Genomic DNA, 18,094 nt, shown 5'->3' on the forward strand with positions numbered 1-18,094 from the left:
CCACTAGGTCGCATGCTACAGATTGTCTGGTTCTACATGTTTATTTAACATTGGCTGACGATGACACGATATTTTAGTCAACACAAATCTATTTCTACTCACTACGGCTTCTTTAATTCTCTGTAACTGGTCGATATAAATTACAACAGCCATTTTTACACGACTGATAATTTTATATAGTTTCCAGACGGATTCTTCACAGCGTCGTACAGCATTTATGACGTAACTTCCGCCTGTTAGCACAACAAGGGAAGCTAACTTTCTTTAGCCTCGAAAATGAGTTTATTTTTGTCAAAATTAGCGTGCAAAAAAGACATAGATGAAGTCATCAAAAGCGTAGCAGAAAAAGTCGTGGTTTTGAGGTTTGGGAGAGACGAAGACTCTGTTTGTCTGCAGCTCGATGAGATTGTAAGTAGGATCATTAACGTTAATGCAAACAATCAAACGGCTGCTCAATGTTAGTGACACACGACTGTTTGGCTTTTGCAAATTTGTCCATTTCTGTCCATCCTAGCTGTCAAAAACTGCCCATGACTTGAGCAACATGGCGTCCATCTACATTGTTGATGTGGATAAAGCTCCCGTCTACACAAGATACTTCGACATCAGTTACATCCCCTCCATTGTTTTCTTTTTCAACGGACAACACATGAAAGTGGATTATGGGTGAGTGACCGGAGGTTACCTTTGCTGAATGTTGTCTGGTGTATGTTTACGTGCAATGTTATACGTACGAGTCTCCGCGTCAAACCGTTTAGCAATAGAGCTGGAATGGACGATTTCCATCATCAATTAAGTTTAGTCGATTAGTTTTCAATCTAGTAATTGTTTATAAAATGTTAGAGATCACAGCTTGCAGAGCTTGTTGACATCTTTAAATGTATTGTTTTTAGCACTTTTGCTTAAAACAATATCTAAACACTTCATTTATTATCGGAAAAGTTGTAGTTTATGTTAAACGGCCATCACGTTTCCCTCTATCCAACAGTACACACCCCAAAGCTCCTGAGAAGCTGGTTTTGCATATTTACAACTACAACAGATGCACACACTGTAATAACAAAAAGAGTCTGACTGACCTTATTTTCTCTCTCAGCTCTCCAGATCACACCAAGTTTGTCGGCAGCTTCAAGACCAAACAAGATTTCAAGGATCTGATTGAGGTCATATACAGAGGGGCCATGCGTGGGAAGATGATTGTCCAGAGTCCCATAGATCCTCGAAATATTCCCAAATATGATCTCCTCTACCATGGGATTTAAAATCAACACCTCCACTGTGCGGCCTTACGATCATAATGATTTCCCACTGAGCGTCATCAACCACAGCTGATGAACTGAAAAACATATCTTTGATATTCAAGTAACCGTCTGAATAAGTGTGTCGAGTTCATTTTTATATAGAAGGCAAATTACAAATTGTACAATAAAAGAGTAGGTTAGAAAATTAACAGCAGTACATGCTTTATGAATGAAAAATAATTTGATTGTTCCATAATTTTTCAATGTGCTCTTAGCCATTCTCACGTCATGTTTGATAGAGAAGATACGTTTTGATAAAATAGGTTCTGCTAATTTATTCTGATTTAAATTATGCCTTGTGTAAATGCAGTCTTCTTGATGTTTCCCATGGAAAAGAGCTGTATTATCAGCAGTGAGATACAATTAATTCATCCAATGTACATGCTCTGTTTTTTATAATAAATGTTTATATTTTATGTAGCATCATTAATCACAACCCTCAGAGTATCAGTTTAAATAAAACTGCCAAGTGAGTGTAATTTCTGGACAATTGACTAAATAATCAATAAAATAAATTCATGAATGAATTAATAGTGAAATAAGTAATTGCAGCACTCCATTATACAACACCACACCTGTCTAAATCTGAAGCTGTGCTGATATAAAATATCTGTCTTTGGTTGGTGGCCCATACTAGTGCTGCAATGATTGAATACTGTCATTCATCATCTTTCAATGGAAACATATTGTGAATAAATGATATATCGCTATATCGTGATACACAATTACATCGTCCAAATCAATAACTCAAATTTCTCAAAAAATGTGCGCTGTCTCTTCTCCTTATCTTGCTGGTCTGCTCCCAGCTCCGGAGCGAGGGAGGCTGTGTTCCCTGTAACTGTAACCCAGGTCTTGGATGGGTTTGCCCCAGAAGCCGTCATTGGTGCGTAGAGGGAAGAAGGGGGCCATGAAGGCCTTCGCTCTCTGGGCTGGAGTTACTTCATCACTGTCAGGGTAGGTAGCATTAGGGTGGTCCTTAAACCAATCCTGGAAAATCCTGATAACAGTTCACACAACACAGAGAATAATGTCACAATCCTTCATTAATCATTCTCATTAAACAAACTGAATGTATTGAACTAAACTCAGCGTGATGTTAAGCACAGAACAAGGTGGAAACCTTTGTTTTTAACGTTCAAAGGATAGGTTCACATGTTTTTCATCTTTGTCTTTAAACAAACACACTGAAACAGTCTTTGGTCTCGTAATCATTCTTTCTTTCCATGCCAGCTTCAAAGAGATCTCTCCCTCCACAAAACTGTACAGTTCTTCCATTTAATTAACGTTTATTTTCATATATTTATTGTATCGGTATGAAAATGACAAATCAAGTAGTCTTATACTACTTGATATAAGATATAATATAATATTTGGTATTAATAAATATTAATACCAAATTCAGGCTTTGTGTTACTGTCCCTTTGTCGTGGCTGACCAACAAAACAATCTCTGGAGGAAGAGGGAATTCATATTAAGACACCTTACTCTGGAAGATACCAGAAAAACATAAAGGAACCTTCAGTTTATCACAAACATGCAAAGTCTTCGAGATACATGGATTTCACTGCACATAAAAGGTATTAAAAGTGTCGTGGAGTGAAAAGTACAACATTGTCTCTGAGATGTAGTAAAAGTATAAAGCTGTATAAAATGGAGATACTCGAGTAAGTAGAAGTACCTCAAATTCGTACTCAAATACAGTACTTGAGTAAATGTACTAAGCTAAATTCCACCACTGCCAATATCCCTTTTAATGCCCACACACGCATGTCAGTACTGGTTTCAAATAGACTTTTAAAAAGGTGAACTTACCCTTAATTGAGCACTTAACCAAAAAATACAACACCTACTTGTCAACAAAGCTGTGATGCAACATGAATATGGGGTCATTAGGTGAGGTAGACACCAGAGTCATGCTGCCGAACATGTAGTTGTGCACCAGGTTGTGCATAGAACTATTCAAGTGTCGGGGATCATCGGGAATCTCAAAACCTGGGAGGATACAGTATTGCATTTTGAGTTTCCTCGCCCTATTTTCACTTCTTTTACATCTTACTCTCTTGTTTTCTTTATGTTTTAGAATTATAACTTGCACAAATTATGGTTAGTTGAAATTCTTGTGTCAGAAATTTGATATATAGAATATATAATATAATATAATATATATATATGTATGTATGAATTATACCTTCCAGTGTGTTCCTGAAGCTTTTGTTAGAGCTGCTGTCATATGGAGGGGTGTCGTAATCTGGTATTGCCAGAGTGTCTTCAACATCCTTGGTGGTTGGCAGTGTTTTGTAGCTTCGATATTTTCCAGGGTTGCGGATCAGATACCTAGGATATCCCTCATTAGAGAGTTTGCAGATTATACTAGCTTTTCCATAAAAGGGACATGTGGTCTGTGGAGAAAAGAAAGAGGAATACATTATACAAGTCAGAAGAAGAAAAAGCACAGGAAAGGAACAAAAATGATATCCCACCGTCCAGTTTGAGAAGTGGGAAGCACTGCCTATACGACCATATCTGTCAACTGCCCCGAAGTACTTGTTGGTGCAGATGTTGCAGTGGTGGTCGGATCTGGTCCAGTCCCAGTATGGAATGTAGAAATCTTGATTCCCAGTGAGCTCCCTCATCTCTCTTTCAATAAAAAGTAGAAACACTCTGTGCCAGGGGACAAGAGCAGGGCCCATGTGTGCAGAAGGACTGTCATGGAGGGTAGAAGTCTTAGCTGCGTAGTAGTGCATCCATATATACAGATCATAGACAGTTGAGTTGTGAAACTCATAGTTCCCCTCCACTGTTGTGTCATTACTTCTAAGGATCATATACCGGCTGCTGAGGCTCTGTTTCGCCTGGTGCAGGTTCGAGAAGAAGGTCTCCCTCTCAGAATCAGTCATATCTGTTATGTCTTTCCTCTCTATAACGTGCGGTTCCTCACAATGGGGTCCTCTCCAGCCCGGGAGGCACTGACTACAATCAAAGCCATCATAGTTTCCCGAGCACTCACAAGTTGAATGAAAGAAGTAGCGAGGCCATCCTACCCTGTAGTCCACTGCTCCCGAGTATAATTCAGGAAGTTTTACACATTTTCCTCTTCTGGAACTAGAGCCACAAATAGAGCCATTGAAGAGGGGGCAACACGTCTGGTTGTTTCTAGCCTCTGGTGTTGTACAGGGACGTGGAAACTGAGCTTCCACCTCTCCGGGGTTTGTCAGATAAAGCACAAGGACCAGCCAAAACCAGTGCATCGACAGCAGCATGTCGGAGGAGATGGAGACAGATCACTGCCCAGCAAGGGCCACTAAACTTCCTTTTAAAGAGTAAATTATGAAAGGCTTGTAGGCCGAGTTCTTTTACCACGTCTTAGGTTCGATTCTGACTCGTGACCCATTGCTGCGTGTCCTAATGCTACAATATTTGAACAAGTGTAACATCGGGAATTTCTGTGACGTCTCTGAATAGCTGTATGTTTACATTGCTCTGTCTCTTAGACTGTGTTTTACATCACTTGACCACCCAAAGAGGTTCATTGTGGTGGTAAAAATACAAATATAAACATATTTACATTTAAACGTTCATTTTACGGGATAAGGGAATAATTAAAGCCTTATTATTCCTTTGTGAGAACACTACTGAGTAGACATTGAAAAGAAAAATAAATGGCATGGTTTGTGTTGAATCAGCAGTGTCAACATTTGGTTAGTAGGTCAGTGTCCTGTGTGGCCCTGTATCCTGGAAGAGAGAAAGAGGAGGGAGAGAGAAAACAAAGACGAGAAGTTAAACATAACCTTGCATGTTGTACCCTGTAGAGTTATTGATCACTTCTGTACAGCAGTCCTTTTCATGAGCAGCTCCCTGTTTGTATCACACATTGTACCCATCACTCAGCAGGAGAAGGACATTGTGTTTAGTTTTAATGAGTTTAAATGATGAAAAGAAGAGCAGTGTAGATGTCTGTGTTGGACCTTTCATTTGTTTCTAATAGGGTTAACCCAAAGTGTGACTGGGAGGTAGTACAATAGGAAGACACCATCATTTTGTGCTGTGCAAAATAAATGTGAATACAATTCTTGTCATGGCTGCACTGTGGTTACTATCGCCTCACAGCAAGAGGGGCCCTTGGAGTTTGCACTTTCTCCACGTGTCAGCGTGGGTTTTCTCTGGATTCCTCCTAAAGTCCAAAGACATGCAGCTGAAGATGTGCCTTTTGATGAAATAGGTTCTGCAAATTTATTCAGATTTTATTTATGTCTTGGAGAGCGTCTTTCAAAAATCACACTCGCCCTATTTTCTTATCTTCTCTTTATCTTGATAGATAAATCATAAACAAAGTGGTACGGCAGCACATTTGCACGTTTGTTTTTTTAATTCATGCATCTACAAGGTAACCTGTGGAGTTGTGGATCACAAATGATGCTTTGGAAGAACGTTGTGATGAATGGATTTCTGTTTTGTTTGTATCTTGTGTTTTACAAGCCCATGCACAATGATGCACACACATCCACACAAGGGTGATATGATGGCAGACATGTTTGCCAACTGCAGAGGGCAGCAAAGCAAATATATAACTGAACTAGATGGTAGTTGGTAGCTACGTCTGCATGTCAAATTGAGCACTTAGAGCTATGGTCTGGGGATGAATAAATATGTTTCTCTTTCGCTCTGTTCAATAGTCTCACTTCCTCTCAGAACTGACGGTGGTCTTTGTCAACTCCAAATTCGTGTCCTCCCTGAAGATTGATGACACACCAGTACAAGACCTGGTGGCCAATAACAGTGACACCCTCAAACTGCTGAAAATGAGCAGTTGCCCTCTTCTTTCACCTACAGGTACTGATAAATAGAAGGAATGGTAGCTATTAAGGAGGTTAAGGATAAATAATGATTGACTAATTATCGTTAAGAATTTGACTGATCAAGGTCAATTATAGCTGACGTTGGGACATTTGTAGATGTAACATCAGCCCTCCCCGGAATGTTTTCAGCAGCAGGACGCCAAATTTGAGAGGGAATGGTAGAAGTAAAATAAATAGAAAAGCATATTTATCAGCAATTTACAAAGAGAGCAAAAATGACTTGGAAGATAATTCTAACAGCTTTGGAAGATAGAACAGTGTTGGCCGACATTGCTGAGCCTTAATTAGGTTGTGTAGATCTATTGTCTCCTAATTAGTTTTTCTTCTTATCCCAGGCATCCTGTGTGTGGCTGATCAGTGCCACGGCCTGAGAGAACTGAGTGATGAGCTTCTCATTTCTCTCTCCTCCGAGAAGCACGTTCACCTTGAGCACCTCGCATCGACGTGGTTAGGGAGAATCCTGGCCAACAGTTCCACACCATCAAGAAGAGCAGCTGGGACGCCATGGTGCGCCACTCTCCTAAACTTAATCATGTACTTCTTCCACTGTGAGGGTGAGTTTGGTCCATTCTTTCGCGATTAAGTTCCCGTCACGCATCTGTACTTCGGCCGCTCTGTCAGTAAAGACGTGCTGGGTCGCGTTGGGCTCACCTGCCCGCGTCTGATCGAGCTGGTGGTGTGTGCCAACGGGCTGCGGCCGCTGGATGAGGAGCTGATCCACGTCGCCCGGTGCTGCACGCAGCTGTCGGCCATCGGTTTGGGAGCGTGCGAAGTGTCCTGGAGCGCCTTCGTGGAGTTCGTCAAGATGTGTGGCGACAGACTGACACAGCTATCCATCATGGAGGAGGTACTGGTTCCAGATCACCGCTAAGGGCTCTATGATATCCACTGGGAGGTATCAAAGCATTTGGGTCGGGTCTGGTTCCCAGGTTTTTGTTAGTGTCTGTCTAGTAGTTTATTTGATTTTTTTGGCGACGGCCCTCTTCTTTTTTTATCTTTGTTTTTGAGAAAGGCCCTTTCCCCGGCACCTGTGTGTGTCTGTGTTTTTCTCCCTGAATACATTAAGAAATTGTACCTTGAGATTTAATGTGACGAAACGTGTAACATTGATTTCAAATCTGCCATGCCATTCTATTTATACAAGTTTTATTTATATGTATATGTATATATGTATATTTAAATGTATTTGACTTGTCACTCAGAATCCGGCACCTTATTCTCTGAACCCTTTATTAAGGGATAAAAAACACCAATAGTTTTTCCACAGGAATTAGCAGGAATGTTCTGGGAATTAATCGGAATTAATTTAAAATGGTTGGGGCTGTACACAGCCTGTTTTGCATTATGTGCAGGCAGATGCATAAACATGTTGTCATATCATAGATGGACATAAGTACAAATCATTCCAATACAACGTTTTATTTCAGTCAAGTTGACATACAGACACCTTTAACAGATTGTCATCACTACACTGAAAGCAAAATGTCTTTGAGACCAGGACGTTTAGAAAATAGTCTTTATGTGTGATGTAAAAATGCATCGTACATGCATGAGGATGTTCACCATTATAAGCCAATATGTTTTGGTGATTTCAGTCAAAATCACCACAATTCCCGTCCTTTGTCATGGAAGGTTTCTGATTTCATTTTTAGATTGACACATTGAGACAAGAATAACAAACATTTCATGATGAGGGGGACAGTCACCCTCAAGTGTGAAGCTTGTGATAGACTGGATGGATGATCATAAGACTCAGTCAGAAAGGCCATAGCACATATCCATGTGTCAACTCCTACCTCTTACGTCATGTTATTGGATGTCTTGGAATGTGTTTCTGAGTCACTGCAGCTTATTTAGAAAAAGAGAGCTGTCTCTTATTCTGTGCTCTGATTTGATATGGACAAAGCTAAAGACATTTCCATCTCCCCCTTTTCTAAGTACAGCTATTTGTGAAGGCGGTGCTATTCTGTGACTTTGGCCATAATCATCTTAGTCTGTATGTATCTATATCTCTATTTCTCTCTGGAGAGGGTTATATTTGGACATTTCTGTGTGTAATGTACAGTAGCTTTATTTTTGGATGCCTTACCCATGTTCCTGTTGAAATTGTAAATATCAAAATGTTATATTGCAAACCAAATGGGAGGAAGAAATTCTAACTGATATCATCTGTATATTTACTGAATCCTATGCACTTTTACTCTAATGAATGACCCCAAGATGAGCTGCAATGTCATTCAGGCATTTTGCAGCCAATTGATTTTGATATATTGGTCACTAAAGCTGTCAATTCTATGAGTCATTCTTGCAAGCTTTTTATGGAGTTATTTTCTATTCTATTCTAAGAAATTAAATTGTTAGATTTTTGACAGATAAACCTTTTGGGAAAGGGACAAACCAAACCTGCCGGACCGCATCATTCACTATGCTAATAGTTTTTACAGAGTTTTTACATTTGTTAAACACACTTTGGAGGTAAATGAAGTCACCGAAAGGGTCGCCATGCAAGAAACTCAAATTGGTTGACAGCCAGATCTTTTAATACATGGAAAAACTCTAAGTTATGTTTGTTATCAACAGTTATGTCCGGTAAACACAGCAGCATGTTTAAAATTATGATAAATTGACAAACATATTTCTATGAAAAACTGTTTTACTCTATGTGAATTTAGCTCAAATGTATTGAATAACATAATTGCTACAAATGTTAGAACAGCATTTTGCGAGAAATGTCTTCATCTACCAGAAACATCTGGCTGGCCTACAACAGGGTCAATTATTACAATTTAAATTGATGGTGGTGCTTCATAGATTGTCCAAAGTCATATTTATCTGTTGCAAAAAAACAAGTGCCACATCATCCAGAAACCAGAGCTTATGTATAACAGACAAGACAGTGTGACAGCCGAATGTTGATCAGACTGAAAGTTTGCCTGAATGTAAGAATTAAATATTTAAGTCTCACAATTGTTTTGTTGCAATAGAGTGAACGAATAATAGTTGCTAGATGTCGTATAGGTTGATTCATGAAGGTTGACTGTGCAATGAAAGAGACCTGTAAATGATTATGATCAGTTAATAATGGATACTTGTTCTACAGGGTTGATGTTCAACCTTTTATTGTGTATTTAGTTTGTAAATGTTAATTACAACAAAGTCACTTCACATTAATACTTCTGCAGTAAACCACTAACGGGGACCCATCCTGTCTTAATTTTATGTTTTCTGTCTGAATGTCAACAAGGACTTTATCCTTTACTGACGTACATTACATTTTGTTATGAAATTATAAAGTCATGCCATCTGCTGGTTAAAAGGAACTGCATTAGTATTCAGTTCTTATAGACACTCATTTTAATATCACAGGCCAAGTATGAGCTGCAGCTTTTGGTGACAATTTCTTGTTTTAGTTTAACATTACTGAGAAGATTCTTTGGAAGGTAACCTCTTGTACCTTCCCTGAAGACTTGTAATATTTGAGTCGAGTTCATAGCCACATCAAAAATGCCTGTTTGAATCCATATTCCACCTGAACGATAGAAAACATTGTTGTTTAATGAGCTTGTAGCATTCTTTTTTTTGTTGGGCTTGTGTTGCACAGCTATCTTGTTTGAAGACGATACAGGTCTGAAGAGAGCTGAGCTGAGTTTGATCTGTCTGTGCCATTATGGTCCACACAATTTTGTATTTTTTAACTCTTAGTAAAACAGTCACAAACTATTCGAGGGAGTGGAAAACATCAAATTAGTCATTCAAAATGAATTATGTCCACACCCTCACAATATTGTGGTCCACAGTAGACCTTAATGAATTCTAGATGTGGTGAAGTTGGCTCATCGTTTGATTATTTGCCTTCAAATCGTTTCATCGTCCGAGCGACGCCCCGCTAGAATTTCAAATCTATAAAGACTTGGAAATAAAATATTTTTCATATGTTTGTTTGAATTATTGTCAAAGTATAAATTTGTCCAATAAAAATAGCGTAAATGCATTACTGTGAGTCAACTCATTTTATCTTTATGCCAATGAAAAGGGGTATATCAAGCTTCAAACCCACCTGTGACAAAATGTTACCATTATAGAGAAAGGGAATAGTGTGTAATACAATACAAGGTGCATTTCATTTATACTGACTTACCTCCAAGCAGAGTGCTTTCAAAGAAGGCATATAAACGACAGTAAACATGAGGACCCATTCAAATGACAGCTCCAATCTGATACAAGACAGAATTTGAGTGCTGTCTCCTGCTCCACCCACAAATAATTATGTTTTCAAGTCTTGGGATTTAAGTGATAATCCACATGTTGGTAGCACTTCAGGTGTGGACTAAGAGCTGATGAACTCAGATGGCTGGTTTTACTCAAATCCACATTATTTCTCCATTATTCCAAACACAGTTTTGTACGTTTTATGAATAGAGCTTCATAAAACTCTGTCCAGATATTACAGCTTTGTATGTACAGAAACACTCACAGGAACATTCTTCATTGTTTGCCAAAATATGCATTCAATTGTTTCTGTATGTGTGTATTCTATATGTGTGTGTTGCTTCAGCTGTCAACCAGCAGCTCTGTCCATACATCAGATCCTCGCATAGGGCTGTTGTTAAGCCTATGATTCAGTATGATGAGGTCAAGCGCAGTTTGGTGCAGCAGATGCAGAAAGCTAATGATGTTAAACTTCCAGAGACCCTCCCCAAGGGGGTGGCCTGAAGCCGCTGCCAACTCGGGCACGGTACGGGTGTACTGGGAGGGGACTACACGGCGCAGGACGAGTCTGCTTTACCCTGAAAACTTTGTCAACACAGCTAAAGCGAACTAGCACACCAATACATGTCAGTTCATTAGCTACATTTCTATAAACTGTCGTGCTAAGAGGGGATGCTTGGGGTGGCAGGAATGACGGGCAGGTAAGATTGTTTTCATTAGCTTCTGTAGCTAACGTTAGCGGTTAGCAGCAAACATTCACAACCGCTAACTTCAGCCAGCAAGCTAAAGCTAACGTCACATTAGCTTACCATTGGGGCAAAGTTAGCTACAATTGATACAACCTACTTATTAAAGGCACCAGCAACAATGTGAATGATCAATTCATAATTTAGTCCACGCTAACAGCTAAAAGGCTTCCTCCCTGTTATGATATGTTACAGCTATCGTTAGTTAAATAATGTTATGTAGTGTTCTTCCCCACATTGGAGCTAACTATACAATTGACATGCTAGTTAGCTGTTGTTTTTTAAATTCTCAACATGATGCGAATTATTAGCACTCACCGCCCTGTAACTCTAATCACTGAGGTTATGAGCATTGATTGATTTGAAGTCTTTTAATCTTTTAAAGACAACAACTATTGCATGGAATACCATTACTGGCCAAAGTGATGAACCAACATTACATTACAGTACGTGTGGTTGGAGTAATGTGAGCTAGCATTGTTTTAGTTTGCAACTTAAGACAACATATTTATGTTTTAACAGGCAGCATTGGCCTAACACTTTACTGACCTACTGACAGAAAGTTGTGGAACAGCATTGAACTGTGTGTGTGTGTATTATTTGTCAATGTGTTAGTAATTGTGTGTGTGTTGGAGCAGAGGAAAGGCTGCACATCGTCATTCAGCTATAGCTGTCACTACCTCTATTCCTTGACTAAATTAGGAGATGGCTGTGGAGTGAGTAATCGTGTTAGTGAGTGACCAAACTGATTCACATATTATTTTGCCACTCTCCATGGTGACAGCTGCTAAAAACAAGCACAGCCGTTAATGTTGGAGTTATGTGTGAAATGATAAACATTGGTCCGGCCTTGCATCCCAATTACCAGCCTGACATTTGACGGGGACTCTGGGAAAGTCATGTACTAAATGTGTATTTTCTTGTCTCGTGCAAACAGCATTGCTAATGCCCTGGCCAGCGCAGCATGTGAGCGATGTAAGAGTGGCTTTGCCGCGACCGAGAAGATTGTCAACAGCAATGGGGAGCTGTACCATGAGCACTGCTTTGTGTGTGCCCAGTGTTTCCAGCAGTTCCCAGAGGGACTCTTTTATGAGGTAGTGCACTCCAACAGGCGCAGTAAACCGTTTCACAAATCAATACTTTGATGAGCTGTACTTTATGTGCTGCAAGTGTGCTGGTGAATTGTCCAGTACTCTTTTTTTATTTTTTATTTTTTTTAATGTAGAGAATGTTTCTCTTGAGTGAAATAATCTCAATCCTCTTTCTCTTCACAGTTTGAAGGGAGAAAATATTGTGAACATGACTTCCAGATGCTCTTTGCCCCTTGCTGTCACCAGTGTGGTGAGTGTTATAGGGCCTTTACTCATTTCAGGCCGGTCCAGAGCTAGTATTTGTGGGGTTTTGTGGACCCCAGAAAGACGAGACTACACTTTGTGTAAATATTAAAGTATTTTGTATTTCGGACCATGTCTAGATCTAATTGAGATATAACGGGTACCAGAATGCATCTCCTGTGGCTCTTGAGTGATTATTTGAGAGTAGACTTTGCTTCTCTGGTCACAACCTATTTGATGGAGTTGTTTTGGATTTTTTGGAACCTTGTGTGCGGTTGAACTTGAAACCCTTGCCATGCAGTTGTTTCGCGTTGGTTTATATAAGAGGGGTAAATCTTCACTAGCCTCATGACTCGATTTGATTCGGACGTCTACGTCTTTGAATCAACGATTCTCGATGCATCTCAATGTGTAGCATCCTCAATTTTCTATTTTACTGCACATGGCTGCCTTTTCATCAATTAATACAAGCAGTCAGATAAATCTGGACTTTATTTAGAAAGTGTTTTAAAAAAGAAAATCAGACTACAACAGTGCATTATTAAACATTGCATCTTTTCAATACCTGCTCAGCACATAAACAATTTAATTTCAGCCTGTTTGCATATGCAACAAACATGGGGTGTGTGTAAGTTTAGCCTTGGTGTAACGCAGAGATCAAAGGAGTAGAGTAGAGGAGAGAAAGAAGAGAGATACAAGCGTGACAGTAAATGACAGCAAAACACAGCAAAGATTCACACTGACCTGAAATACAACCAAGCTCCCGATAATGTTCTGTCACTGCATCGAAGCAGAATCTTAGAATTGAGAAATGTCTATATTTCTATGTGTTGAAGGTTTGCCGTGACACAAGCACATTAAAACATCCTGATTCAACTTTAATTTAATGCCGTCAGTGTTCACGTCACAAATTCTTTCTGTTGGTCCCCATTCTGCTTTTGGATCGTTGTCTACGTTTATTTGACAAACCTTTTCATAAACGGCTCCATAGCGAGAAGCAAAGCATCAGGCCTTCACCACATCTCCACACACAGTTTGGGAACCACTGAACCGTGGTACATTTGCATGTTAGCATCCCTGACCTCCATATCCAGTGTGTCCTCACTGCTCTTTAAATATATTCATACTTTTGTTCAACTTTTTATTTAGAACTTCCCACGTGTGTTTAGATCACCCAAGATGCATTTTAGTGCTACGTAAGCTTAATCTTAATACTGCTTGACTGTGCCCAGGGAGAGACAGACATGCTCTTAATGAAATTAAATGGATAAGATTAAAATGCATTCAACATCAAAGTGTCACTTTGAGAACACTATAGGAAGCACTATAGTGCATTGAAGTAAGACCAGGACTCCATAGGGTTGTGCTCATTAGGAACGAGGATGTATGAATATGTATTTTGTGTATGATATGTATGATATACTGATGGCATCCAGTCCCAACAAATATTGAAAAGGACTTAGACTTGCCTCAAACTGATCTCTCACTTATGGCTTTCCCTCAGGGGAGTTCATCATTGGTCGTGTCATTAAGGCCATGAACAATAGTTGGCACCCCGACTGCTTCTGCTGTGACATTTGCCAGGCTGTGCTTGCAGACGTGGGGTTTGTCAAAAATGCTGGCAGGTGAGCATCCCGTCTTATTACAGTCTTATTACGGAGACCCTGTGACAGCCTGTAAAACCGGTTGTTGCACGCGTGTCAAGCTGCTGACTCTCTCGAGTTTGCGTTCTAACAAATACTGGAATTTTGAGCAGCTGTGACAGAGTATGTCAAAACGTTACATTATGCTTGTCGCACTTTCTTGACACCCCTAAATTTGGTTCTCCTCAGGCACCTGTGTCGCCCTTGCCATAACCGCGAGAAAGCTCGTGGCCTGGGCAAGTACATCTGCCAGAAGTGCCATGCCATCATTGAAGAGCAACCGCTGATCTTTAAGAACGACCCCTATCACCCAGACCACTTCAACTGCAACAACTGTGGGTGAGTCTTACCTCTCCGCCTCACTGTTAAGCACAGAAAGCAGTACACACATGAGAATGTATTCCAGACGTCACGAAAAATGATCGTCGAAAGTGTTTTAATGTTTCTGTGCCCACAGGAAGGAATTGACAGCTGAAGCCAGGGAGCTGAAGGGAGAGCTCTTCTGTTTGCCCTGCCATGATAAGATGGGCGTACCGATCTGTGGTGCCTGTAGGAGACCCATCGAGGGCCGTGTTGTCAATGCCATGGGCAAGCAGTGGCATGTGGAGGTTTGTCCAAAAGAAGGAGACGACTTATGATGCACTGGATACGTTATATAGGCACTTTAGGAATTGTGACCATATTTTACCGTGTTCATGAGTTGGTATTTGCATGGAAAGTAGGGTAATAAGGACAGGCAAGTGTAACTGATAAGGACATTATTATTTTTATTGAGTCGCTTTCATGAATTTCAAATGTAGTTACTTATGTACAGGAACATTTTAATTAATTGAATAAACAACTTCAGTACCAAAACAATGTTATTGAGCTAATTCGAGGCAGTAAAAAGATTGTTTCTCCTTGAGGCAGAGCGCAGCAGATCAAGTTGTGCGTCTGTCTGTCTGGAGGCTGCTGAAGCTTATACTGTTCAAAAAAGCTCCAGACTATCAACAGTGTATAGTAGTCAATTTAATGCTAAATACAGTCATTTGCTGAAATTAATTTAGTATCTAACACCACTTCAGGAACTTTTATTGCGCAGTCATCAGAAAAGTAGAGCTATTTTAAAAACACTGTGGGACACCACACTGGTGATTTAAAAAACAAAAACAACAGCAATACTTCACCACAGGTCAAGTCAGAAATGTTTTCAAAAGTTACAAACTAAGTAAACATATTCCTATAATGCTCATGTATTATTCATGTTGTGTTGTCAACTGCTCCTCTAGTCAGTTTCATATGCCTACATTAGGAGCCCCCCCCCCCCCCTTCTCCCTCAACAACATTTGTTTTTGTTTACAGCATTTTGTGTGCGCCAAGTGTGAGAAGCCTTTCCTCGGTCATCGGCATTATGAAAGGAAGGGGTTGGCCTACTGTGAGACTCATTATAACCAGGTAAGAAACAGAAGAGCCAAGTAAAACGGTGGCTTTGGAGGACATGACAGACATAATATTAGCAATGCTTACTTAAACAAAAAAAATACATTAAACCTTTATTTTGTTTAAAGCTCTTTGGCGATGTGTGCTATCACTGCAACCGTGTGATTGAAGGCGATGGTGAGTATCAATATGATATCTCATCTTCAGGGCTGTGTTTGAATGTAATTTCCTGAAGATGTTGCTGGAACATACAACAGTTGAATGTTCGCCATGTCGCTTCTTTTTCTCCCGTGACCCCCTCAGTGGTGTCTGCTCTCAACAAGGCCTGGTGTGTCAGTTGTTTCTCATGCTCCACCTGCAACACGAAACTCACTCTCAAGTAAGTGATGTTGCTCAATAAAAGCTCTCATTTTTAGCTTCTTTTTACTAACTAATCGTGTACAATACTGATATTTCCTCTCAATTTTGTTGAAACACTCTTACTTAACACGTACTTTAGGGTCAGTGTTACCACTTGTCTGTGCGTATTTCACTTTCCTGCTACTACTCTTCCCTCTTTGGCTCTTTTCCCTCCCAATCCTCCTCTTACATGCTTCACTTCACTTCTGTGGTTACTCAGAGATAAGTTTGTTGAAATTGACCTGAAGCCGGTGTGCAAGCACTGCTATGACCGCATGCCAGAGGAGCTGAAACGTCGCCTGGCTCGACGTGAGCGCGATGCCAAAGACCGCAAGAAAAATCCTGCTGTGTGTCTGTAGAGTTATTAATCTTGACAACTCACCACTCCGTCCTTGGTTGGTGCCGTCTCTGCCTTCCTCTTTTTCTGTGGTGTTCCATGTTTGTGACAGTATGGCATGATGTCATTATTTGTCTTTAATGTGTAAGGTATAAACCGACACCCTGCAATTGTTATGCGTTAATGGAGTTTGTGCCGAAACCTCTGAAGTATACATTCATATCAAACTTAAGTTTGACTCAATTATGTGCATATTCTTTCATGTTGGTGAAGTTGATTTATCCATTTGCGTGTGTGTTTTTGCTATTTGCATGTATTTTCTATATTTGCAGTGCGCCTATTTGTCAGTTTTGCTTGAAAATATCGACTCAAACAATGAATCCGTCAATTAACTATAAGCACTTTATCTACTAACAGTTTCAGCTCTATTTATAAGAAACTTAAGCTTTCCTCAAACTTTGTTTTTTTGGTTTGAATGAGATAACTCGTGTTTCACTAAAGGACAAAGCTGGATGATAATTTCAAAGGTTTCCATGATTCCATGTCTGAAGATGGGGTGTTGCCTCCTAAAAGTATGGCCCTCATGCTAACATAATTTAAAGTTAGGAGATTGTGACTTTGGGCACATTTTAACCTGCAGTGTTGATACTATTTATCTATCTACTATTTTGTTGATATTGAGAATAATGCAGGTAGATTAAGTTTTGACAGAGTCTTTCTTTCCTTCTTTGCAGGAACAAGTTTGTAGAGTTTGACATGAAGCCTGTTTGTAAAAAGTGCTATGAAAAGTTTCCTCTGGAGCTCAAGAAAAGGCTGAAGAAGCTGGCTGAGTCCTTGGGACGCAAGTGAGCTGCTTTACAGCCAAACAAACCTGGAAGTGTTCCCGCTGTCTGCTATGAACTGCTGCATACCAACACAAGGACCCAGAGTTGTACCAGTACATCAATATTATTCATTTAAATCTGGGATCCATTTAAAATATGCATCTATATCACTGTGGAGTTGTCATAACGGTGCCTGTTAGCACATTACTTGTTTCCCCTTCTATATGCAAATGTTTTTTTGTTTTTTTTTAACATTCCTAAATTGTCCAGATAAGTTTTTATCATAGAAGAGATGTGGTGTCCCAGTTTATTATAACTTTGCCATGAGCATGATTGCCAAAAACTGTCTAAATTTAATTTTTTCAATTTGAAGATTGTTTGACATTATATTGAATAACGTGTGCCTTGAATATATGAACTATGTGTCTTAAAATGCAAATAATGGTTCAAATGAGACATGCAGTTGTGATAGTTATGCCATATTATATGCATCTCAATTAGACTGAAAGCAGAATTCCAGCCTTTTCACCGTTTGAGCTTTTATACCTCAGTATGAATATTTAAAGTAACCACTATGCTCTTTAGGATATTGTAACAGTTTCTACTCTTGCTAACATGGATCAATAAATTACATACTTAGCAATGAGCCATTACCTGGAGCAGGGCTCATATACAAACCGTTAAGTGTTAATGAATCAACTGGTTAGGGTTAATATAATAAATGAATGAACTTGTGCCTCTTGTCACTACTCTATCAGCCTGGCTCAACAGTTAAATATTTTATTCAGATAATTACTCCATGACTGATGATTTTTCCAATGTGAGAAAACATCCACAGTGAGTTGGAAGAAAATATATCATTTGGGTGCTAACATGATTAGAAACACCACAAAATATCCTTACTGTATAGTACTGTCTTGATTTCGGTATATATCATTAATGAGTCAGCACATTGCTCGGGCTGTTTGTAAACTGGCAAATGTATTTAGAAAAAATGTGTTGTGCTACACAATAAATATATTTGCT

At 39.6% G+C, this 18,094-nt stretch overlaps 2 protein-coding genes and 1 pseudogene across 5 annotated transcripts; all 3 read left to right on the forward strand.

The window, feature by feature from the left end:
* Nucleotides 1–226: 226 nt before the first annotated feature.
* txnl4b (thioredoxin-like 4B) lies at nt 227–2,071 on the forward strand. Its single transcript, XM_079157533.1, has 3 exons — nt 227–408; nt 515–666; nt 1,097–2,071. Exons 1-3 carry the CDS (start codon nt 277–279, stop codon nt 1,260–1,262), a joined length of 450 nt encoding a protein of 149 aa, XP_079013659.1. The 5' UTR covers nt 227–276; the 3' UTR covers nt 1,263–2,071.
* Nucleotides 2,072–5,878: 3,807 nt separating this feature from the next.
* LOC306697189 (F-box/LRR-repeat protein 3-like) lies at nt 5,879–7,028 on the forward strand (annotated as a pseudogene). The gene is made up of 3 exons: nt 5,879–5,884; nt 5,975–6,131; nt 6,493–7,028. The product of its transcript is annotated as an F-box/LRR-repeat protein 3-like (transcript).
* Nucleotides 7,029–10,872: 3,844 nt separating this feature from the next.
* LOC306699754 (LIM and senescent cell antigen-like-containing domain protein 1) lies at nt 10,873–18,087 on the forward strand (the record flags this gene model as incomplete). Of its 3 annotated transcripts, none has more annotated exons than XM_079164473.1 (10): nt 10,873–11,067; nt 12,050–12,206; nt 12,387–12,453; nt 13,951–14,071; nt 14,279–14,428; nt 14,547–14,697; nt 15,431–15,523; nt 15,637–15,685; nt 15,812–15,887; nt 16,979–18,087. In XM_079164473.1, the coding sequence occupies 10 exons, from the start codon at nt 11,039–11,041 to the stop codon at nt 17,091–17,093; spliced, it is 1,008 nt and encodes a 335-aa protein (XP_079020599.1). In that variant the 3' UTR covers nt 17,094–18,087. The 3 variants fall into 3 exon arrangements, with proteins under 3 accessions (XP_079020599.1, XP_079020601.1, XP_079020600.1); XM_079164475.1 differs by having other exon boundaries at nt 16,128–17,099; XM_079164474.1 differs by lacking the exon at nt 10,873–11,067 and having other exon boundaries at nt 12,130–12,206; nt 13,980–14,071.
* Nucleotides 18,088–18,094: the final 7 nt, after the last annotated feature.

The sequence above is a fragment of the Pholis gunnellus genome (genome assembly GCF_910591455.1).
Source record: "Pholis gunnellus genome assembly, chromosome: 1".
NCBI lineage: Eukaryota > Metazoa > Chordata > Actinopteri > Perciformes > Pholidae > Pholis > Pholis gunnellus.

Excerpts from the sequence above, each read along its gene's own strand:
- txnl4b (XM_079157533.1), top strand. The coding sequence starts at position 277 with ATGAGTTTATTTTTGTCAAAATTAGCGTGCAAAAAAGACATAGATGAA. Across the intron at positions 409-514 it reads GTCTGCAGCTCGATGAGATT|CTGTCAAAAACTGCCCATGA; the intron begins GTAAGTAGGATC and ends TGTCCATCCTAG. Across the intron at positions 667-1,096 it reads CACATGAAAGTGGATTATGG|CTCTCCAGATCACACCAAGT; the intron begins GTGAGTGACCGG and ends TTTCTCTCTCAG.